This window comes from Coloeus monedula (assembly GCF_965178545.1).
Source record: "Coloeus monedula genome assembly, chromosome: 26".
NCBI classification, from domain to species: domain Eukaryota; kingdom Metazoa; phylum Chordata; class Aves; order Passeriformes; family Corvidae; genus Coloeus; species Coloeus monedula.
The window spans coordinates 4,923,383-4,947,814 of NC_138806.1; the positions used below are offsets into that span (position 1 = coordinate 4,923,383).

Here is a 24,432-nt window from a genome sequence, read left to right on the forward strand (position 1 = left end):
CAGAGCTCAGCCCCGGAGCAGCTTCTCCCCAGGAACAAGGGACGGGACAAGGGAACGGCCTCAGGAGAGGTTTGGATTGGAAATTAGGGAAAATTCCTTCCTAAAAGGGGGATTGGGGCTGCCCAGTGGAGTCACCGTCCCTGAAGTGTTAAACAACCATGTGGATGTAGCACTGGGGACAGGGGTTGGTGACATGGGTCACAGGGCAGTGCTGAGTTAATGCCGGACTCCTTTTCCAGCCTGGAGGATTCCAGGATCCTTCACCTCATCCCAGCTCCGTCCTTTCCGCCAGCCAGGGCTCGGCTTTGCCACTCCCGCAGTCCTGGGGGGCTCCTTCCCCCACACCCCCTGAGCACTTTGTGGCACAGACACGAGGAGGTTTCAGTGTCCCGAGGGCGGGATAAGGAATTTTTCCAGGATGAGATCCAACCCCAGATGCACCTCCCAAACCACGGGAACACGGAGCAAAATCCCCTTTAGGAATTTTGGTGTGCAACCCCCAGTGCCAGGGGGACAGAGGGGATGCCAGGGCAGGCAGCAGGGAAAGGTTAACCCAGCCACGGGGGCGTGAGGGTGAAAATTAACAATTAACCCCCTGCTGTTAATGAGTGCATTCCCACCGGGAAGCACCCGGAGCTCGGGAATGTCACCCGGTTAAACAGGGATGGACTGGAGGGCACCGGGAGCTGGGCATGGACACGGCCTGGAGCAGAGAGAACCCCGTGGGCAGCACCCCCTGCCCTGCCCTGGCTGCTCTGGGGACCCCCGGGAGGCTGGGAACAGCCTCGGGAACAGAGACAGGAGCGGGAACAGCCTCGGGAACAGGGACAGGAGCAGGGACAGGAGCGGGAACAGCCTCGGGAACAGGGACAGGAGCAGGGACAGGAGCAGGAACAGCCTCGGGAACAGGGACAGGAGCAGGAACAGCCTCGGGAACAGGAACAGGAGCAGGGACAGGAGCAGGAACAGCCCCGGGAACAGCCTCGGGATCAGCCCTAAAACAGCCCCAGGGACAGGGCCAGGCTCGGGATGAGCCCAGGCCGGGCTCAGGCTGTGCCCAGCTCCGTTCCCAGCAGGGTTTCCCCGCCTGTCCCCCCGCCCGGGCTGGGCCCCACCTTCCCTGCCCCGGTTGCTGCCCCTGGATCGGGAATGGCGGGGCCGAGGCAGCCGCTCAGCAGGGACGGGGTTGGTTTCTGTGTCTCTCCTAAGTGGGTCACGGCCACCCCAGGCTGGCAGCCAGACACTGGGAAGCTGCTGGAAGCGGCTGGGAGAGGGTGAGGGGGCCGGGCAGAGCCACCAGGGCCGGGCTCAGCTCTCCGCTCTGTCATTTAATGTCCCCAAACCCCCCCGGATCCGCCCCAAATCCAGCCCCCAGCCCCTCTCCGGGGGAGCTGCGAGCTCAGAGCTGCCCCAGGGAAAATCTCCCAGCTTGGATCCCATTCCCAAGCCTTGCCCAGCCCTGGAGTTTGGTGCGTCCATCACGTCCCGAGGGGTGCCAGGGAGCTGCACAATGGGAGCAGGAAAGCAGGGAATAAACATCCCCCCCTCGCGCCCTGCTGGGGCTTCCTGGGTTTTTGTGTGGGCTCCCACTGCGGCACTGTCTCCCTGCATTCCAGAGCCCTTCCCCGGCCGCTCCGGGAGCAGCCAGCAGCTCCCAGCCACGCTCTGTGTCCCCAGGGAATGTCATGGATGGAAAAGCAGGAGCAGCTCAGGCACCACCGGCTCGTGGACCCCAGGAGGTTTCTCGTGGCAGAGGGGTGACAGAGCAGGGAGAATCCAGCCCTGTCCCTTCCCGAGGAACACTCCTGGCTTTTCCCGGCAGCCGAAGGGGAATGAGCTCCCTGTGTGGGAGATTTTGGGCAGGCGCAGCCAGGCCCGCCACTCCCGGTGCTGCAGCTGGACGAGCATCCCTGGGCATCCCTGGGCATCTCTGAGCATCCCTGAGTGTCCCTGGGCATCCCTGAGTGTCCCTGATCATCCCTGAGTGTCCCTGATCATCCCTGTCCATCCCTGAGTATCCCTGGGCATCCCTGGGCATCCCTGAGCATCCCTGAGTGTCCCTGGGCATTCCTGAGTGTCCCAGAGTGTTCCTGTCCATCCTTGTGCATCCCTGTCCATCCCTGAGTGTTCCTGTCCATCCCTGTCCATTCCTGAGTGTCCCTGAGCATCCCTGGGCATCCCTGTCCATCCCTGAGTGTTCCTGTCCATCCCTGGGCATCCCTGTCCATCCCTGGGCATCCCTGAGTGTTCCTGTCCATCCCTGTGCATCCCTGAGCATCCTCCTTCATCCCTGTCCATCCCTGAGCATTCCCAAGCATCTCCAAGCATCCTCCTGCATCCCTGTCCATCCCTGTCCATCCCTGAGCATCCCTGTGCATCCGTGAGCATCCTCCCACTTCTCCATGGCAACGCTCCGGCATCCACCTGACATCCACATCCACACACACAGAGAGCAGGAGAGGGACTGAGCTCCTCAGGGCCCAGCAAAGCCCAAACGAGCGCAGGGACAGGAACTGGGATTGGGGATCCCTGTGGGCTCCCTGCAGCTCAGGATATTCCAGGAATCCAAGAGCTGCCCACGCTGCGGCTTTTGGTGGCAGCCAGGGGCGGGTGGAGCTGCCCCTGCTCCACGAATTCTGCTGCTCCCTCCTTCCCTGTCTCAGTCACCTCGAGCATCTCGGATCCCTGGACATGGAGGAGCCAGGAGAGGGGCAGGAGGTGCCCGGGCAAACAGGCTGGAGAATTATTCCCGCCCAGGATTCCAGGATTCCGTGATCCCAGGCTGTTTGCCAGCAGCTGTCCCCTCCCCGGCTCCCCCCGGCCCCGGGGAGGTCACGGCAATGTCACAGCGGGGGGACGAGGAGCCACTCACGTTGCTGATCTGATCCTGAGTCTTTTTGATCCTCTGCAGCTCGGGGGTGTCGGCCACCACGCTGAAGCCTTTGCCCTTGTTCTTCTCGAACTCCTCCTTGTAGCGGATCTGGGGGCACAGCAGGAAAACGGGATTGAAACGCCGGGAAAAGCGGGAGAGCGCAGAGCTGGGTGCAGCAGCAGCCCCTCGCTGCCAGGCACGGCCTCAGGCTCGCTCAGGAGCCCCCCAGTGCAGCCAGGGATGGCAAAAGGGCTTTGCCAGCACCCAAACAACTTCCCCGAGCCCGCAGAGCCCGGTTCCCTTCCGGCAGGAGTTGGGGTCACTCGGGTTTGAATGCAGATTCCTGTGGGGCACCGGTCAGCAACCAATTCCTGCTGGTTTCTGACTGTGGTGTGACATCGGGAAGCAAAGGGTTAATGAGCCACGGCTTAATGAGCGCACGTGGGGCTCTGACCCCACCACGGCACAAACACGGGCTCGTTTTGGGGCAGAAAGCTCCATTTTGAAGCAAGAAAAACAAATTTTCGCTCTCTGGGCTGAAGAATAATTTGAATTTCCCAGAGGGGGGAAGGAGAACCCAGGGGTTTGACCAGCGGGGATGGGGAGCCAAAGGAGCTGTGACACAAAACTGGTGACAAAGAAGCGGTGACACAAACCCAGTGACACCGGGACAGGGTCAGCAGGAGCTGCGTGAGCCACCAGCCCCAGTTTGCCCAGTGCCAGCCCGGCAGGGGCTGTGGTTTGCCGTCCATCCACGATGTTTTCCATGAAGGACACGCTTCCCTCTGGAGCGTGGGATGCTGTCCCCACGCTGCTTGGGGCAGGGGACAGGGCAGCACCACACAGAGCTGCTGAGCTGGGAAAATTCCAGGCTGGAAGGACAAGGAATCACCGAGCGAGACGCCGATGCCATGGGCAGGCAGATCCTCTGAGAAATCCCACATTTTCACCCTCCTAAATCCCACCCTGCTCCAGCTCCCTCGGTTTTTCAGGATACAGGAATTCAGCCCTAAAAAGCCACCATGATAATGATGATGATGATGATGATGATGATGAGGAGGATAATGTATCAGTAATAAAATGGGCTCCACAATCCATTTTCCCAGGGAATCTGCGCCCTCCGTGCTGGGAAGCAGCGTGACGCCGCGCTCATCCACGCGTTATCCAAAGGGAGCCGGAAAAACCCTTCCCACCTCACGGCCCAGGCACATCAAACCCTCCCCGTGCTGCCACCAGCACCGAGGTGACAGCTCCCAGAGAGGCTGGCACAGCAGGGACAGGAGCGGCAGCTGCCACCCACGCACGGGAGCCTCCGGCAGGAAGGGCCGTGCCCAAATTCCCGCTCGGAAAAGGAGCCACAGGACGGGAACCTGCAATTTCCCTGCCACCCATGGGCTCGGAAAAGCAGCCCGTGGGCACCGAGCTGTCACTTTGGGGATGCTTTTGGCCACACTGGACATCATTATCCTGCGGCTTCCCGTGACCGGAACGGGAGACGCCTCCTCAGGGACACAAATAGAGGAGACAGAGTGACACGGAAGCGCTGCGGCTCAGCCCTGGCAGCCACCTTGTGCCTGCCACCCTGTCCCTGCCACCCCATCCCTGCCACCCCATCCCTGCCACCCCATCCCCGCCACACCATCCCTGTCACACCATCCCTGCCACCCTGTTCGTGCCACCCTGTTCGTGCCACACCGTCCCCTCCACCCCATCCCTGTCCCCCCGTCTCCGCCACCCCATCCCTGTCACCCCATCCCTGCCACCCTGTTCCTGTCACCCCATCCCTGCAGGTGCCCAGCACCCCATCCCTGGCACCCTGTACCTGAAGGTGCCCAGTGTCCAATTCCTGTCACCCCCTTTCTGAAGGTGGCCAGCACCCTGTCCTGGTCACCCCATTCCTGTCACCCTGGTCCTGAAGGTGCCCAGCACCTTGTCCCATCCCTGTGGGTGTCCAGCACCCCGTCCCTGTCACCCCATCCCCTGTCACCCATCCCTGTACACCCCAAACCACGGCTCCGGTGACCCCCCCGCTGTCCCAGTCCCGCTGGGTGTTCCTGCTGGAGGCAACAGGGAATCGACCTCCTCGGGATCACACCCAGGGACCCAGCAGAGCCCGGCTCCCGAGGAGTGGCCCGGGGACATCGCTGCCCTGGCCCGGGAACGACCCCCAGCGGCTCCAGGGGCTCCGGACACCGACACAGGGAATTCCCTTTTCCCGCCGAGGGGAGCCTGCTCCGGGCTGCTCCGCAGGGCCACGGCTCCAGCCGGGCCTGGGGTTGGTGTCAGCCCCCGGCTGAAGGTGGGAAGTGACCGTTCCCACAACCCTGACCTTACTCCAGGCGGGATTTTCCTACGGCTTTCGCCGTCCCTGCCCGTCCCGGCGCGGTTTGCTGGGATGAGCCCCGTGGGTGGCCCTGGAGGTGGCAATTGGAGCCTCCTGCCAGGCTGCTCCTTCTCCAGGAGCCTCTCCCTGTCCCAGCCCATGGCTCCAGTTCCTCCAGTCCATCCACAGAACTCCAGACCCCCCTGGCAGGCCTGGAATGACCAATTCCATGCCCAGGGCTCAGCTCGGGGCTTGTCCATAAAGCAGAGCAGCTGGAGTGCTCCGAGAAACGCAAATGTTTGGAGCTCTGACTCCCTTTGGAGGCAGAACAAAGGCAGAAACAGGTTAAGATCCTAATCCTGGAGCGTGTTTGGGACCCATCCCGCCTCGAAAATCCTGGGAAGGTTTAGGTTGGATAGCAGGGAAAAATCGGTCCCTGGAAGGGCTGTCAAGCATTGGGAGGGGCTGCCCAGGGCAGTGCTGGGGTCACTGTCCCTGGATCCCTGGAAGTGTCCCCAAAACCACGTGGAGGTGGCACCTGGGGACGTGGGTTAATGGTGAATGCAGCAGCGCTGGACTCTGATCTCAGAGGGCTCTTCCAGCATTAAAAATTCCATGTTTTTCTGGGATCTGGCTCTGCTGAGAGGCTGCGCTGCAGCCGTGGTCTGAGCTTTGATGTCACAGCCCTGCTCACGTGTGCTCCCAGCTCGCTGTGCCAGAAAAAAACACATCCAGAGGCGATCCTGGCTGGAGCCAGCGTCTCCCAGCAGAGCTCAGGCTGTGGAACTGCCCCGGGAGCCTGTTTAATTCCCTTTTTTCCTTGGAAAAGGGGCAGTAGGACAGCCCACGGTGCTGCCAGCGAGGCCTGCTGGCTGTGCTGGCCAGAGGGAGGACAGCCCAGGATTTTCCGTGCTGCTCTCAGGTTTTTTGGGATCAGTGTTTTTTTTGGGATCAGAGTTTTTTCGGGATCAGATCCCTCCCTGCTGCCCTGTGAAGGATGCTGTGACCTTCCTTCTCTTCCCATCAGCGTGGGAGTGTCAGGAGCTGGGCAGCAGATTCCTTGGGAATGCATCCAGGAGGAGGAGGAGGAGAAGGAGGAGGAGGAGGAGAAGGAGGAGGAGGAGGGGAAGCCTCACCTGCGGCAGAGCCGGCGGGGCCGGGGCCACCGTGGGGTCACCAAAGCTCAGCTTTTGTCCCAGCTCTCCCCCCTGGGAGTGGCCCAGCAGATCCCAGGCTCAGGCTCAGAGCTGAGCCCAGCCTGAGGCTGGATTTGTGTCCGTGACAGGGACAAGGGGACACCGTGGCTTTTCCATGGCAACCACGGAGATGCCGCTGCTCCGGCGCTGGAGTCTCCCGGCTTTTCCTCAGCTGGAAAAGCCTGAGGCCGTTCCCTCTCATCCTGTTCATCTGGGGAAAAGCCTGACCCCCACTTGGCTCCTTCCAGGGAATTGTAGGGATTGGGAAGCTCCCTCCTGAGGCTCCTTTTCCCCAGGCTGAGCCCCTTTCCCAGCTCCTCCTGGTGCTCCAGCCCCTTCCCAATGGCCATTCCTGCATTTCCAGCAGTTTTCCTGCAGAATTCCTGCTCCCATCCCTGCTCCCAGGGTTCTGGAGCAAAAGGAACGCCAGGATCACCCCAGGGGACAGTCCCTGGGAGCCCAGCCCTTGCCCTGAGCCAGCAGCAGGGACTTTGCTGAGCCAGGGCCACCTCCAGGGGACGAACCAGGACAAGCCTGGACAGCAGCCTCTTCCCACTAAAACCTGGAATCCTTCCCTGTGCCACTCCTTATCCCTCCATCTGTTCATTCCCGCCTCCCAGGGCGCCCAAGCCCTGTGAGGTTTGAGGTTGGAGGGTGCACACCCGTCCAGGTGAGGATCCTGCCCTTCCCCACCTGGAATCCAGCTGGGAATCCAGCTGGGCCTGGGAGAGGTGGATTCCCACCTCTGGGAGGTGCCAGGGATGAAGGGAACAGCAAACACAGGTGGGACCCGAGAGGAGGGACCTGCACCCGAAAGCCCAAACCCGCCTCTGCCTTCCCGGGGTGAGGGCTTGGGAAGCACCAGAGCTTGGGAGGGATTTGGGAAGCACCCAGAGAATCACGGAATTGTCAGGGCTGGAGATCCCCGTGCTCGACACGAATTCAGGAACCCCCCAAAAGTCAAACACGCAGAGAAACCCCAAAACACGGGACCCTCAGAGACAGAAACACAGCGGGGAATGTCCGTGCGTGGGTTTTTCCCGTGGGAATTTGGGAATTTGAGGGGCTCACCTGGCTCTGGAGCTCACTCTGCTGCTTTAGGCGCAGGTTCTCGGGCGTGTCTGCCACCATGGTGAAGGATTGCTTCGGGTAGTGTCTGCCGAGGGAAGGACACCGTTAACGCCACCACCGTCCCCTGGCCCCACCCGCCCGGCTGCCCCGGAATTCCCAGCGCGGAATCACGGAAGGATGGAACCATTCAGGCTGGAAAAGCCCTCCAGGATCGTCCAGCCCAACCAGCACGGCCGTGTCACCCCAAACTGGTGTCCCCAGGGGGCCACATCCAAGCGTTCTCTGGAGGAGCCAGAGCTGGGGACGACACACGCACGGAGGGTTTGGCAGCTCCGGTTTGGGATGTGGGATTGCCCGGACAATGGGGTTTCTCCAGCAATGGGATTTCTCCCCCGTGCCCAACACCTCCCCAGCCAACCCTTTTCTCCCTGGGCTCTCTCCCAGTGTTGGATTTATCCCAAAAGGGCAGGAGCAGCGTTTTCCCCTGGGGGACAAAGCCATTCCAGGATTTCAGGACAGAGCTTTCCACAGCCCCAAGCTGCCCCCAGGGCCCCGTTATCCCAGGAGAAGCTGCTGGCTCTGCTCCCAGGCCCTCGGCTCTGCAGGGTCTGAGCTCTCCCTGACCGAGGTTTTGGCCACGGCAGCCTCACGCTGTGGTTCCTGGTGCGGCAGAATATCCCGATCCCAGCACAAACTGCACCAGGATAACGGGAACAACCACAGGAACGGGGTCAGGAATTTGGGGAGAGACTCAGGGGGAGTTCTGGGAGAAAGGAAATATCCAGTGCTCCAGCTGGAGGCTGCTTTCAGCCCTGCCCAAACTTCCCGGGGCCATTCCCAGCTCCAGGAGACGTGGAGCAGAGCAGGAGGCGAATCCCTGGATAACAGGGAGGGTTCAGTGGGCAAACCCCCAGCTGGGCCTGCCCTGACCCCAAAGGGCTGCTGGATTTGGGGTCTCTCAGCTGCCAAGAAGTGGAAAAGTCGGCCCCAACTAAGGAGCTTCACCCGCAGGCCCTGCATCCCGGAGGATGCTCCCACCGGATCCGATCCCCCAGCTGGAGCGAGAGGAGCATTTCCAGCCCGGCTGCCACGGAGGCAGAGCCCTCCACGCCCCACAATTCCCAGGAAAAGCCTCGGGAGGAAACCTGAGCCGGAGCAGATGGTGGCTGTGGGCTGGCACTGACACCCAGCACGGCCCGAGCAGCTCCGGGGCTGTGGTGCAGATGGGAGAGGGGCACGGAGGGGAAACCCCTTTGGGAAAGGGGCACGGAGGGGAAACATATTTGGGAAAGGGGCACGGAGGGGAAAAACCCCTTTGGGAAAGGGTCCCGGGTTGCTCTGTCACAGCCTTAAAGCAGAATTCCCAAACTGGGATTGCTCCGGAATCCCCCAAACCGACTGCAGGGGAGTAAATCCCCGGTTCAGGGGGCACAGGGACAGCGCTGCTCCACCCCCAAATCCATGCAAAACCTGGGATAACTTCCCTGGCAAAGCCATCCCAGTGTCCCCTCCTTAGAGGTGACCTGGGCCGAGCCCCCTGAGGACAGAACTGTGGAGGACAGCGAGGTCCCCTTGGTTTTTTGGGGATCCGAGGGCTCCCCCACAATGCTGATCCCTGCTCCAGGGCTGCCATTCCAACTGTGCTGCTCCAGCTCCCACATTTCCCTCACAGAGTCATGGAACGGGTTGGGAAGGACCTTAAATCCCATCCAGTGCCACCCCCTGCCACGGCAGGGACACCTCCCACTGTCCCAGCTTGTTCCCACTGTCCCATCCCGTTGTCCCACTGTGCCATCCCCACCATCCCAGCTGCTCTGGGAGCTGGGAGTCACCCCCAGGGTTCCAGAGGGATGGGAAAAGCTCTGGAGCAGCCCCAACCAGGCCCCCACTGGGCTGCAGCCCTAAACAACCCCAAACCCAGCCGGCAGCGGGGTTGGGAAGGACGAGAGTCAGTTTTACCCAAACACCAGATCACCGACTGCTCGGGGGATCGGGATAATCCCCGTTTGGATTCATCTGATTAGAGGGGAGATAACACCGGGCGCTCCGGCTCCTTCCCAGCACCTCCGGTGTGCCAAGGATTCCCGCTGGGATGCGGTGCCAAGGCAGGGGTTGCCCCCAGCCTGTGGCTGCTGCACAGAAATTCCTGCAGTGAAACCCCAATCGTGGTAAAATCTGATTGTCTGGGAGGCTCCCGAGCTCGCCAGGAGGATCAGGACAGTGCAGGGGACAAGACGGAGCGGCCTCAGGTCACGCCAGGGGAGGTTTAGGGTGGGATTTCAGGGAAAATCCATTCACTGGAAGGGCGGGCAGGCACTGGGACAGGGAAGGGGTGGAATAAATCGCTGGAAGTGTCCAAAACCACGTGGGACACCCACATTAGGGTGCAGAGCACTGCTGGGAGAATGGCTGGGCTCTGCCCTCCGAGGGCTTTTCCAATGCTGGCGATTCTGGAATTCCAGAGGATCCAACACCAGCAGCATTTTGTGTTCTCCCAGGTGCCATGAGGAGCTCCTGGCAGAGCCGGGGTTTAATTAATCAATTAATCCACTAAGAGCAACCCCTGGGCTCTGGGGGCCGGCCCTGAGCTTGTCTCCTGCCCGAATTCCTGCTCCTGGAGCCCTTCCTGGAATCCTGGAGCCCTTCCCTGAGCTCCTGGGGAGGCAGAGCCTGGCTCGGAGCAGGGTCAGAGGAAACGAAGCCACTTTGGGAGCCCCGGCAGCTCCACCCCTGAGCGAGCAGGGCTGGGGAAGGTGGCCCTGGCTGGGCTTTGGGGTCCCTTCCAACCCAAACCATCCCGGGATTCTGGGAGATCCCAGATCACGAATTCCCCCTGGGAAGGCACAGAGCATTCCCAGCCCCGTGCGGCGATTCCCGTCACCTCCGCCCGTGGTTTTTACAGACCCAGAAGGTTTTCCCAGCGCTTTTTACCGATATTCCCGATGTGAACATTCCCCAGGAAAAGCGGGACACGGCCCAGGAAGGGCAAAGGCTCCTCTGGAGCAGCTCAGCCACAGCCCGGAGCTCCCGGAGCATCCCCGGCGCTGCCAGCCGGGATCGTCCCATTGCCATGGCAACCGCATCCCTGCCCCGGGCATGCTGATAACGCTCGGGAGGAGATCAGGTCCCAGCAGCCACCTCTGGATGCGAGAGGAGGGAAGCCCCAGCCACGGCGAGGGCTGGGAAGCACGGGATTCCATCCCTGTGGAGCTCAGGGAAGCTGGAAAACCGCGGGAGGAGGAGGAGGAGGAGGAGGAGGAGGAGGGAAAAATAAAAATAACCTGGAAAACAACAAGCAGCCCGGCTGGAATGAACACAACGCTGTGTCCCGGCCTGGGAGAGCAGGAGACAGCCAGGGATGAAGCTGGAATTCGGTTTCCTTTGGATTTTGAGGAAATCTCCCAAGGATTTGAGGCAGCTTTTGCTCAGCCCTGAGTGAACACGCAGGAGGGATCCGTGTGCGCCGGGCGTGGGATGAACGGCACGGATTCGGGATCCTCCCCCGGGATCGGGCACTGCTTTCCCCCAGCTCCATGGGGAAGAGGCGTTTCAATCCTCAGGGAATTCGGAATTCGGGATCGGGCACGGTTTTTTCCCCCAGCTCCATAGGGAAGAGGCGTCTCAGCCCTCAGGGAATTCCGAATTCGGGATCGGGCACTGCTTTTTCCCCCCAGCTCCATGGGGAAGAGGCGTCTCAGCCCTCAGGGAATTCCGAATTCGGGATCGGACACCGCTTTCCCCCCAGCTCCATGGGGAAGAGGCGTTTCAATCCTCAGGGAATTCCGAATTCGGGATCCTCCCCCGGGATCAGGCACCGCTGTTCCCTCCCAGCTCCCGGGGGCTGCTCCCTGGGGAAGAGGCGCTTCAGTCCTCAGGGAATTTCAGGCCGGAGGGGGGGGGGTTCCTGCTGTCCCAGCCCCACACAGGGAGGGGAAAACCCCACCTCCCCCGCACGGGAATCAGCACCGGAGCCGCCAGCGATAAATTAAACCTTAATGAGGAGGCGGGGAGGGAATCGATTGCCCTGGGAGGCAGCGGCTGCGTGGGAACGGGGCGAGGACGGGCTCAGCCCCCCTCGTGTGGGGGTCTCGGGGGGAGCAGACCTCGTTTTTCCCTCTCCCACAGCCAAAACCGCGGCTGGAGCAGAGCTGGAGGAGGCCCCCAGAGCCCCCCACCAGAAATCGGTTTGGGCAGGGGAAGCAGAGGGGGAGGGAGGTTTTTACTCCACCTGCCCCAAGCAGCGCGAGCCAAACCCACCCCAAAAGCAGCACAGAGAGTCCCGGGCTGCAGGGAGCGGTGCCAAAGGCTTCCCGAAGGGGAATGAGCAGGAATTCTGTGCCCACGGAGCTCAGAGGCCGTGCAGGGAGAGGCTTTTTGCCCACCCCCCATAACACCCCCGCCCTTCGCTGCCTGTCCTGCAGGAAATCCCTGATTTATCCCAACAAGGAACAAAGCCATGCCAGGGGAAGATGGAATCCCAAAAGCCCTTAGGAAAAGCGCCCAGGCTCCAGGCACGCGAGGATAAACGCGGGGGGAGCTGCCTCGATCCGCCCCTCTCCCGACACACGGCGAGGAAATCATTAATCCCACGCAGCCCCGCGCTGACATCCGTGTAAAGTCTGCTGCTGAGGAACAGCTCTCCAGGCAAAACTTCCCGGAATAACCGGGATTCGGGGAATCAAACAGCTCCTGTGGGCTGCCCGAGGTGCCCCCAGCTCCTGGGTGAGGGCGCAGCAGGATCCCATTCCGGCAGGAGCGCCGCGGTGTTTGCCCTGCCGGAGGGGGAAGCGGGACGGGATCCAGGTTTCGGTGGGTGTTGGGAAGGTTGGGTTTGGTGCTGCTGCGGTGCTCAGGGTGGGTGTGTGGAGCTCCAGCATCCCACGGCTGCTCCAGCAGCAGCCAGGCACGGATTATCCCAAGGATTGACGGGCAGGAGCTTGGAGAGCTTGGAACAGAGCCAAGAGAGAGACAGGGGGGGATTGGCTTGGGACACTTGGGGTCTGTCCTCACTGCTGGCATCCATCCAGCCATGGATCCATCCCTCCATCCATCATTTATCCATCCATCCCTTGATCCATCCATGGATCCATGAATCCATCCCTGGATCCATCCAGCCCTTCATTCATCCATGGATCCATGAATCCATCCCTGGATCCATCCATGGATCCATGAATCCACCCCTCCATCCATCCCTCCATCCCTTTATCCCTTCATCCATCCATGGATCCATCCCTCCCTCCATCCCTCCCCTGCCCGATTGGAGCCCGGATCCCTGCTGGAATCGCTGCCCCACTGAGCCCAGGGCCCCACAGGGATGGAGGAGCGAAGGCTCCGTGTGCTCCCTGCCGGGGACGGGGCAGGAAAACCCCTCCTTGAGCTGCAGCTCCACAGGATCCTGGGTGGGTGAGGAAAAGGGAGGAAAAGCCACCTCTGGATCCAGCTGGAAAAGGGGAAACCGAGGGGGGACACTCATTGGGGCTGCAGCTTCCTCACGGAGAGGCAGCTCCGGGACAGGGACAGGACACGGGAAGGGCGGGAGCTGGGACAGGGAGGTTCAGGCTGGATTTTGGGAGAGGTTCTTCCCTCAAAGGGTGTCGAGCACTGATGGGGCTCCCCAGAGAGGCTCCCCAGACTGAGGTGAATCTCTCAGGACTCGCACCCCATCCCAGTCCTGCCCTAAAAGCAGCGTTTCCCCCAAAAACCTCCCGTCCCAAGCAGCACCACTTGAGCTTGAGCAGCACTTCCACTTTCCCAAGCTGGAAATGAGGATAAACTCCCCTGGAATTCTCCTACAGTCACAGCCCCGAGGCTGCCAGAGCTCTGGGAACGTTTGGACAACGCCCTCAGAGACAGGGTGGGATTTCGGGGTGTTTGTGCCTCACGATCCTTGGGGGTCCCTTCCAGCCCAGGATATTCCAGGATTCCACACAGAACAGCGCAGGGACCCCGTGCTCAGCGCCAGCCCCAAACCCCTCGCTGGCAGCACCCCCACAGCGGGAAAAGAGCCCCTTGAACCCTCCAAATCCCACAAAAAGCTCGGCTCCAGCTCCCAGCAGAGGAGCCCCCGGAGGCTGCGGCGGCCCAGACGAGGCGGCTTTTGTGGCGCTGCTAAATCAGGTCAGCGGAGTCTCCTCCGGCCAGAGATCCCGTCTGGCTCCCGCATTAGGAGCTGAGCACGGCAATTCCGAGGCGGATGAGAGCTCATCCGGCTCCGTGCTCCCGCGGGAGAAGGATCCGGCTGCTCTGCGGATCCTCCCGGCGGCCCCACGGAGAAAGGGCTCGTTTGGGGGGCTGCTGGCGATTCCTGCACCTCCCCAGGCAGGGATCAGGGAGGGGATTTCCATAGGGAGGTCGGGAAGCAAATCCAGACTATCCACAGCAGCACCGTGGCTCGGTTTCCATGGGATCCATAATTCCCACCTTCCCAGCCCCGCAGCAGGAGAGGGGTTTGGAGCGATGCCACTCCCAGATGGAGGTGAAATCTCCCAGCACTCATACCCCATCCCATCCCAATCCTGCCCTAAAAGCAGCGTTTCCCCCAAAATCCTCCCATCCCAAGTGGCAGCACTTGAGCTGCTGCCTTTGGGGCTTTTCCCAAGCTGGAAATGAGGATAAATTCTGGAACACCGGCAAAAACTCCTGTGAAGGCAGCCTGGCATCGCCCAGCTGCTCTCCAGGGACAACTGATGGGATCAGGGAGCTCCAGGACCAGACCCTGCATCTCCAGCACCACCCAACCCCGACTCCCATCTCCCAGCAAAGCCAAAAAATCCCCGGGGATGATGTGAGAGCCGCCAGTGTTTGGGGAAAAACCTCTGGAGCTCCAAGTGTTGCTTACATTGAGGCTTTAAAGAGATTGATCCATCAAGGAGCAGCCCTGAGTGCCGACATCCCCTGTCTCTGCGGCTCGCAGGGGTGGCAGCCACATCCCAGCAGCTGGATCAGGGATTTGGGAAAGATCCGGGAGAGAAGAGTTAAACAAAGGAAGCAATTGGCTGTGCCTGCCAGGAGGCTCCGAGGTCACATCCTGCCTTTCAAAGAGCTGCTGGAGCTCGGGACGAGCTTAAAAAATAAACTGTGCCTTTGTCAGCAGCGAGAGCAGCCCCGATCCACAGCCATCCCACCGGGAACGGGGACAGGCTGCAGGGAAGGGCTTGGATCCTCCCAGCGTTTTCCAAGGAAAAGCTGCCAAAATGTGCAGCTCCCAGCCTGCCCCAAAGCGGCTCTGGGGAGCCCAGCTCCCAGCTCAGCACAAGTTTGTAGGATGGGAGTCCTCCAGGATTTGTCCCAGTGCCAGAGGGGGCAGGAAAGGCCAATCCCATGGCCAGGGATGTTTTGGGGGAGAGCAGTGGGAACGGGGCTTTGCTCGCCAGCTCTGCTCTCTGTGGGTGCAGCAGGAGCCGTCCCATCCCATCATTTTCCATCTTATCCTATCCCCTCCCATCCTTTCTTATCCCATCCCATCATTTTCCATCTTATCCTATCCCCTCCCATCCTTTCTTATCCCATCCCATCATTTTCCATCTTATCCTATCCCCTCCCATCCTTTCTTATCCCATCCCATCATTTTCCATCTTATCCTATCCCCTCCTATCCTTTCTTATCCCATCCCATTCATTCCTATCCCATCATTTTCCTTCTTATCCCATCCCCATCCCAGTCCCAATCCCAACCCCAAAGGCTCCCAGCAGCTTCCCAAGGGACGGCCAGCCCGTTTCCACACCCTGCTCCAATCCATACTGGGAATATCTCAAGGGAACACAGGAGGAAGTGGGTGCCAAGCTGGGAAGTCAGAACTGACCCTTGGAAAGGGCTGTGACCCCAAAACAGAGCAGGGCTGGTGCTGACCCCGCAGCTGGGAGCAGAGTGGGCAGGGCAGCACAGCCGGGATCTTCCACAGGGTTTTCCTGGCCCCAGGCATGGATAAATTTGGGAAAAATCAACATCCAGGTGCAGGTCAGGGCTGGGCAGCCCCTGCCGCCCTCCCGGCTCCGAGCTCAGCCCAGGGCAGAGGGAAACTCCTCAGTTCCACACATCCCCTCCTCATGCCAGGAACAGCTGGGAAGCGTCCTCCAGATGTGCTGAGAACATCTGGAGCCGCTGGGAAGGAGCAGCGCCGAGCAGGGTGAGCCCCGGAGGGAGAGGAGCGATTCCCACAGGGATCACGGCTGGATTTCCCCTTTCCCACCTCGCCCACAAACTGGTGCTGCTCACTGGGGAGTTACTGGTTGGAGCTCCTCTCCCAGTGCTGGGAGAAGCCGGGCATGGAGAGGTGACAGCTCCAGAGGGAAGGTGACAGCCAGGAATGGGGTGGAGGGAGGGCAGCCCTATGGAAAGGTTTGGGATTTCCAGGAGCACCGGTGCCAGCTGTGACAGGTCCGTGGCACTGCCAGCACCCCGAGCAAGCCCTTCCCAAGCCCTCCAGAAAAAGAGGATTCTCCAACAATTCCAGCCATTAAATCCCAGCTTTCCCCTCTCCTCTTCCTCAGCAAACCCTCCCCCAAGGCACAGCAGAGCTGCAGGATGGCCCCATATCCCAAAATCCATCAATTCCATGGCTCCTTTTCCCACAGGACACGAAGCACACCCTGCTCCGAGCCCCACAGCCCAGGGGCAGCTCCTCTGATCCCGGAACACAAATAAAACCCGGGATAAACACCCGGACATCATCCCAGCAGCAGAGTTGTTCCTCTTTCCCTTCCTGCCCCCCACTTCCCAGGCTGCAGGATCACCCCATGGATGTGGGGGGCTGCTCCCAGATGGAGCAGGGATGGTGCCAGGAGCGATCACTGCTCCTCCTGAGAGCCGCTCACCGATTTTTTCCCAAGCAAGGAGTTGCCCTGGAGGTCCTGGATCACGGGAAGGCAGGATTTTAACAGCCAACAAGGTTTTTTTGGGGGGTCATCAGCAGGATTGAAGGGTTTGACAGTGCCAGGTAAGCCCTGACTCAGCGGGGAGGGATCCCAGCCCCAAATCTGCATCCCCCAGGACAATTTTGGGGCTGTGACGGGCATGGTTTCCCTGCCAGGGGAGGAATCCCAGCCCCAAATCCGCATCCCCTGGGACATTTTGGGGTCGTGACGGGCGTGGTTCCCCTCCCAGCCCCAAATCTGCATCCCCTGGGATATTTTGGGGCTGTGCCAGGTGTGGTTTCCCTGCAGGGGAAGCAGCTCCACGAGGGAAAGCTGAAGTCAGGGCAGATGGAGAGCTGGGACCTGCTGACACTCCCCCCACCCTCCAGGAGGTATTTTTGGCAGCCTTTTAGTCCCTTTTTGAGGGGAAAAAAGGCAGTTTAGTGAGGGGGATGTGGAGATGGAGCAGCAGCACGATTTCCTCGGGTTTTGGGGATGGTGGCTCCAGGATTGTGGGGCTGAGCAGGGGGTTTGGATGGGCAGCGCATCCCAACAAAGGAGGATGTGTCAGCCCAGGCTGCCTCTGCTCGAAGCAGGAACTGCTTCAACTTCCTGCCAGCTCCTCTGATCCAGCAGGGAAACAACCCCGATCCCAGAACCAGATCCCTCTGATCCAGCAGGGAAACAACCCCGATCCCAGTCCTGGGAGCAGCAGCAGATCCCTCTGATCCTAAAGGGAAACAACCCCAACCCCAACCCCAGGAACAGCAGATCCCTCTGATCCTAAAGGGAAACAACCCCAATCCCAGGAACAGCAGATCCCTCTGATCCTAAAGGGAAACAACCCCAATCCCAGGAACAGCAGATCCCTCCGATCCTAAAGGGAAACAACCCCAATCCCAGGAACAGCAGATCCCTCCCATCCTAAAGGGAAACAACCCCGATCCCAATCCCAGGAGCAGCAGATCCCTCTGGTCCATGCCCTGGGATGCACCCACAGCCAGAGCAGGGCTCTGGACAGGGATGCATCCAGCAGGGAGCCGCCTGTTCCCCAGCAGGAATCCAGGCAAACCCACGGAATGAATTCCTGCCCTTGGCTCCAAGGACCAGGAGCGGACGGAGCAGACGATCCCAGTGGCCGAGGGAGGCGGAGAAGGAGCCCCTTGCCCAGGATCCTGCTCCTCCTCCCCATCCCAACCCGGCTGCCCTCGGCATTCCAGGCAGCACCAGCGCCCAGGGATGGCTCTGAACACTTCCCAGATGGAATATTCAGCTTTGAACTCTCATCCAGGATTTTCCAGGAGGGATTTGTGCTGCACACGGAGCCGGGGGGATCTCCCTGGGTCCCTCAGCTTTAGCACAGCAAATTAAACATCAAAACCTCTACAAAATGGATTTTTGGGAGCAGCTGGGCCCTGGAACACGAGTTTTGCCTGCCCCTTGTATCCAGGTTTTCCCGACTTTTCATTCAGAGGAGCTTGAGAATTCCCTGGATTCTTCCACTTTTGGTTCAAAGCGCTCAGGCCAAGAGTCCAGCCCAGCCCTGAATGTCACTTCCAGGGAGCCACCAGTCCCTCCCAGTGCCCAGCTGGAGCCAAGGAGGGCACAGCAAGAGGGGTGGGCACCGTCCCATCCGCCACCAAGCAATTCCCACACGCCGGCACCGGGAACCGGGCACCCAAAGGCTTCTCCCGGATTTATGGCTGGGGGAATGTCAGGGGCTGGAGGAAGCCCAGCCCTCTTCCTCCTGCTCTCCTGAAGAAAGGAGCTCAGGAATTTGGCAGGGGGCCACGGCTGGAACAGAGAGGACCCTGTGCCGAGGCATGTTTGGAAAAGCAGCCTCTCCCCTGCCAGGATAAACGTTGCTTTTCCACCCCCTTCTCCAGGCACAGAAGACTTTGCCCCTCTGCTCCAACTCCAGCAAATTTGGGAAGGGTGGGCTCCTCCCGGGATGTCCCCAGCCAGGCACACCTTGCCTGGAATTTCTGGTTTCCCAGGATATTCCTGGGAGCAGCTGAGAAGGACTCGACCCCAAATCCGACCCTGGAGCTTTCCCTTCTTTCCACATCCCGGCATTGCAGCCCCCTCCCCCCTGGAAAATCCAGGGCTTCCAGCTGCTCCCACTTCCCTTAGCTTTAAGCCAAGGAAAATGGGAAGAACAAAGGATTTCGGGCAGTTCGAGCATCCAGAGCTGCCCCGGGGCAGGGGCTGGGAAGGGTTAAAGCAGCAGCAGCATCAAAGGGAGCCCCGAGAGAGGGGGGTGAGATGGGCCGAGGTTGCGCAGACTCCTTGGAATGTCAGGAATTTCCCATTATTATCCCACTTCCCTTCCAGCAGCCTGGAGGGAGAGCACAGGCACAGGACCCCAGGCCCGTGTTCCACGGTCCGGGGGGAGAAAGCTTTGGATCAGGACACTCTGGAAAGCTCAGCTCTGCCAGGCTGAGCTCCCTGCAGCACCCCAAATCCTCATCCCCCAGACCCAGAGCCCAGCTGCCTCAGGACACACATCTCCCCCTCGCAGGATTCCAGAAGTTCCCGGTTTCCTCCCAAAAGTTGGAGCTCACACGGTGCAGTTTCCCCTCCCCCCCCCCCAAAAAAAAAAAAAAAAAAGGCGATTTATTTTCAACCAGTTATTTGCTGTTTCCCAACCCACTGTGAGATCCTGGGAATCGCCATTCCCTGCCAAACCTGGAATGTTTCCAGTCTCCTCTGAGTCCAGCTGAATTCCCAGCCTTTGGACAAGCCCTGGTCACCAGCAACACCCAACCCCAGCAACAACCACCTATAAAAACCTCGGAAGTGGGAGGGCTTGGCCAAGGTCTGCTCTCAGCACTTCTCTTTTTGGTGTAACTCGGACGCAACCAGGAAGAGTAAATTTAGATCAGTTTAGGGATATTGGGAAGAAATTCCTCCCTGGGAGGGTGGGGAGGCCCTGGCACAGGGTGCCCCATCCCTGGCAGTGTCCCAGGACAGGCTGGATGAGGCTTGGAGCACCTTGGGAGAGTGGGAGGTGTCCCTGCCCATGGGACTGGATGGGATTTAAGAGCCCTTCCCACCCAAACCATCCTGGAATTCCATGACTCCAACACCAATCCCACAGGGATGTTGTCAGGATCAGCATTTTTAAAGCACCCTGTGAACACAGCACCCTATTCCAGTGCTAAGCAATTAATTACATTAATTATATTCCCTAATTTTCCCTCTAAGCACTGCCAGTGCATAAGGAGCAGCTACAAAAATTGGATTTCCAATCTCCCTTTTAGATATTTAATATTTTGGGTGCACAGAGCGTGGGACCAGCCAGGAAAGGGGAAGGCAACTCAGGGTCCTTCTTGATAAGGAAATAAATAACAAAAAAAAGGTTGGAAGGGAACATGCAGGGCTCAGGAAAAGGTGGAAAGGCCCAGGAAAAAGGGCCCAAGGGAAAAAAAAGGGATCGGGAAAAGAAAGGGCCCAGAGGGAAAAGACAAAAAAAAAAAAAGGGGGCCAGGGAGCAAAGGCCCAGAGGAAAAAGGGCCCAAGGAAGGGGAAAAAGGGCCCAAGGAAGGGGAAAAAGGGCCCAAGGAAGGGGAAAAAGGGCCCAAGGAAGGGGAAAAAGGGCCCAAGGAAGGGGAAAAAGGGCCCAAGGAAAAAAGGGAGTAAAGGAAGAAAAGAGCTCAGGGAAAAAAAAGGGCCAAGGAGCAAAGGCCCAGAAGAAAAAGGGCCCAGAGGAAAAAAAAAAGCCCAGGAAAAAGGACCCAGGAAAAAAAAGGAAGAAACGGGCCCAGGAAAAAATAGGGCCCAGAGGAAAAAAAAAGCTCAGGAAAAAGGGGCAAAGGAGGAAGAAAAGGGGCAAAGGAGGAGGAGGAGGAAGAAGGCCCAGGCAGCCGCTCTGTTCCACCCTGCCCTGCCTCCATCCCCCACACCGAAGGATTTCACCTCCAAGGTTTATTTATTTACCTCCGGATTCTTTCCCCGGCAGCGCCCAGAAATCTGGGGGGGTGCACCTGGCCCAGCCTGGCACAGGTGACCCCGACCCCAAAGGGAATTCCTGCCCTCCCCACACCCCTGGAGGGGCACAGGCTGCCCTGAGCTCCTCCTTGGACCAAGGACCAAGACCAGCTCCAGCTCAACGGAGCTGCTTCGGAATTTCTCCCCTTTTTCCTGCTCAGGCTGGACCTGGAGAGCGGCCAGCAGCACTGAAAGGTGGAGAACGCAGGTTTAACACCAGTGTTAAATGGTTTAATACCAGTATTAACTGGGGGTGTGACCCTGGTTTAACAGCAGGGTTCACTGGTTTAATACTGGTATTAACTGGGGGTGCTACCCTGGTTTAACACCAATGTTAACTGGTTTAACACCAGTGTTAACTGGGGGATTTCCCCCTGGTTTAATACCAGTATTAAATGGGGGTGAGACTTCTGGCTTAAACTTGTGTTAACTGGTTTAATACCAGTTTTAACTGAGACTGCAACCTCTGGTTTAACACCAGTGTTAACTGGTTTAATACTGGTATTAACTGGGGGTGTGACCCCTGGTTTAACACCAGTGTTAACTGGTTTAATACTGGTATTAACTGGGGGTGTGACCCTGGTTTAACACCAGTGTTAACTGGGGAGGGGGTTCCCCTGGTTTAATACCAGTATTTGCTAGCTTAATACCAGTATTAAACGGGGATGTGACCCTTAGTTTAACACCAGTGCTAACTACGGCATAACACTGGTTTAACACCAGAATGAACGGGTTTAATACCAGTATTAACTGGGGGGTTTTTCACTGGTTTATCAGCAGTCTTAACTGGTTTAATACTGGTACTAAGTGGGGGTGTGACCCCTGGTTTAACACCAGTCTTAACTGGTTTAATACTGGTATTAACTGGGGGTGCAACCCTGGTTTAACACCAGTGTTAACTGGGAAGGGGGGGTTCCCCTGGTTTAATACCAGTATTTGCTAGCTTAATACCAGTATTAAATGGGGATGTGACCCTTAGTTTAACACCAGTGCTAACTACGGCATAACACTGGTTTAACACCAGAATGAACTGGTTTAACACCAGTATTAACTGTGGATGTAACCCTGGTTTAACACCAGCATTACCTGGAGCTGAGACTTTTCCAGCCAAGGCTTCACCTCCCTCCCCAAAACCCCGCAGAGCAGCAGCGAGGGAACTCCTGCAGAGCTCGGGGTGCCCCACACCACCCATTTCTTGGTGTCCGAGAGAGGAACAGCCAGGAAATCCCACAGAAATCCCAAGGCAGGCCCCTCCCGGAGCAGGGACTCACGCGTTGCAGTACGGCTTCTTCTCGTAGCCCTTGTAGTTCTTCATGTTGAGCGTCATCTTGCAGGTCTCGCAGTGGAAACACGATTTGTGCCAGAACTGCAACACAGACCGACAACCATCAGCGCCAGCGATCCCAAAATCAGGCTGGAATCCCCGCTGGAATCCTGCAATTCCCACCCGGCCGCTCCCGGGATGGCAGCGGTGGCACCTGTGACGCCAGGAAAACCTGGAGCTAAACCAGGGAATAGCCTGGCTAATTCAGGCTAAAATCCTGAACAGCAGATCCCTCTGATCCTAAAGGGAAACAACCCCAGTCCCAGGAACAGCAGATCCCTCTGATCCTAAAGGGAAACAACCCCAACCCCAATCCCAAACCCAGGAACAGCAGATCCCTCTGATCCTAAAGGGAAACAACCCCAACCCCAATCCCAGGAACAGCAGATCCCTCTGATCCTAAAATCCGATCTCTCCTCATCTTCCCAACACATTGAGCCCAGTAGGGAGGAAGGACCCCACTTCCAGAGCTCCAGGAATTCATGGATGGGAGAAGCTCCTTCAGCACAAGGGGCACCTCGGCAGAGGGAACTGCTGCACTTCAAGGCTTCAAAGCTGCTGCTTTGGGGGATTTTTGCTCCTTTCTGCTGCTCTTTGCCCGCTGCCAGCCAGAAGAGCAGGTCAGGTGAGGCTGCACAAGCCAAGCAGGAAAAGGTTCTCATGGGAAGCAGACACGGATCCAAGGTGAAAGATCCAGCCCCAAAATCCAGCCCGTGACCCCACAGCCCGGGCTGTGACGCCCAACAAACCCTAAAGGAGCGGTTTAAGGTTCTTTTTTAGGGCTGCTCTTATTAAAGGAATGATTCCCACTTGGCACTGGGCTGGCCCCCAGGCTGGGAGGAGCCCGAGGAGAACAGCTCAGAGCTGCTCCCGAGGAATTAAAGGTTGGATTCGATGATCTTGGGCATCTTTTCCAACCAAAACGACCCTGATTTCATGATTCTGAGGCTGCTCAGCCCCACATGGACCAAGTCCAACGTCCTGCCAGACCCCAATGTCCAGACTCTGTGTTTCCACGGGGATTTGAAGGATCTGGTGTGAATTCCCAGGGCTCAGCCCAGAATGGGAATTTCCTGGGGCTTCCTCCTGGGCTGAGCTGGAGCAGGAAACAGGGAAAGCACCACCTGGAGCAACACCTTCACTCCCTCAAAGCTGGGTCTGCTCACTCCAGGTCAGCCCTAGGGTAACCCCCTCAGCTCCCAAATCCCCCCAAAAAATCAGAGAAAACCCCGCCAAAAGCCCAATTAGCAGCTGCAAGCACTAATTAGAGGCCAGGCAGGTGCGACACCCAGGCCTGTAACACTCAAGCAGCAAACCCAGGGCACCCAGCTGCCGCTTCTCGCTGGGATTTCCACCTTAAGACGCTCAAGAAGCCAATTCCCCACTCCAAGCCGGCCTGGATTGTGTTCCCACAGGGAGCCAAGCCCTGCTGCCACCTCCCCTGGCGCCACACCCCGCACACAAACACTGCCAGGCTCTGGCGACGTGACTCAGCCCGGGAGGGGACAATTTTTCCTCCTTTCAATCGCTCTGAGCAATGGATTTGTTCCTCCCCTCTGCTCACACCAGTTCCTCCAGCCGGAGGGGTTTTGCTCCTCCATCCCTTCCCAGGGTGGTTTTCACCCTTCCCAGCTTTTGGGCTCCAGCAGCTGGATGGATCCCAAGTTTTCTGGGCTGGTTGGAAGTGCCAGGCTGTTACAGGGGATGAAGGGCCCTTTCCGAGCCGCCAGTGATGCCACCGTCGATCTGCAGCCAGCACCATTCCAGAGCCTTCTCCTCAAGGAATCTCCCAGCTCCCAGGAGCATCGGGCACTGCCAGCTGCCCGCCTGCCACGGCAGCCCACAGCAGGGCAACGCTCCCAGGCAGGCTCTGCTCCCATTCCCAGCACATTCCCGCCCCACTTCCCATCAGGAATTGCTCAGCAGCGGCATTCCCAGCCTGAGGCGCTTCCCGAGGCTCTCTGCAGCCCGGGCAGGGAGCTGGGATGCCCACGGAGCGCTTTTCCCTGTCCTCAAGCCTCGCTGCCACTGCACTTTGCCTCACACCGATGGAATTAACGCTGGATCCACAAAAATCTACGGCAGCACTAAAAGGAGGCTGGAGCACGACCGGACACAGGGGACCAGGAGTTATTTCAGTTCCAGAAACTCTGCTGTGGAGAAGGAGGACAGGCTCCAAACGGGGTTTCAGAGGAACACGAACGCCCTGTGCTTCCCAATTCCGAGCCTGGAGCGCTCCAAAGGCCTGGAGGGGATCTCAGGTGATCCCACATCCCTGCAGGCTGGCCAGGATGGGGAGCACAGGGCGGCAGCGATGGAGCCCTTGGAGCAACTTCCACTCCCAGCAGAGTGGGGACAGAGCTCAGAGCCGCAGTGGTGGCACCTGTTTATAGGATCAGGGAATCTGTTTGTAGGATCATGGAAAGGTTTGGGTGGGAAGGACCTTAAAGCCCATCCAGTTCCATCCCCTGCCATGGGCAGGGACACCTCCCACTGTCCCAGGCTGCTCCAAGCCCTGTCCAGCCTGGCCTGGGACATTTCCAGAGATCCAGGGGCAGCCACAGCTGCTCTGGGTCCCACCAGGCAAAGCCTTTGCTCCACACCTGGAACACCTGTAAGCCCAGGGAACATCCTGGCTAACTTAGGATAAAATCCAATCTCTCCTGATCTTCCCAACGCATTCATCCCAGCGGGGGAAAGGATCTTGCTTCCAAAGCTCCAAACGCCACACCTGGAGCAGGCACCAGCAGAGACCCCAGGATTCCAGGACAACACCCTGGGCTGGACACAAACCCTGGGTGAGG

The 24,432-nt window shown here is 59.0% G+C and overlaps 1 protein-coding gene across 1 annotated transcript in view; it reads right to left on the minus strand.

The window, feature by feature from the left end:
• The window catches only part of LASP1 (LIM and SH3 protein 1), a 29,518-nt gene that overhangs the window by 2,885 nt on the left and 2,201 nt on the right, over window positions 1–24,432 (minus strand). Inside the window, exons 2-4 of the mRNA XM_082297474.1 lie at window positions 21,576–21,670; window positions 7,463–7,547; window positions 2,873–2,980 (exon numbers count right to left, since the gene is read on the minus strand). Coding sequence (XP_082153600.1) covers window positions 2,873–2,980; window positions 7,463–7,547; window positions 21,576–21,670 — 288 coding nt within the window. The remainder of the gene's footprint in view (window positions 1–2,872; window positions 2,981–7,462; window positions 7,548–21,575; window positions 21,671–24,432) is intronic.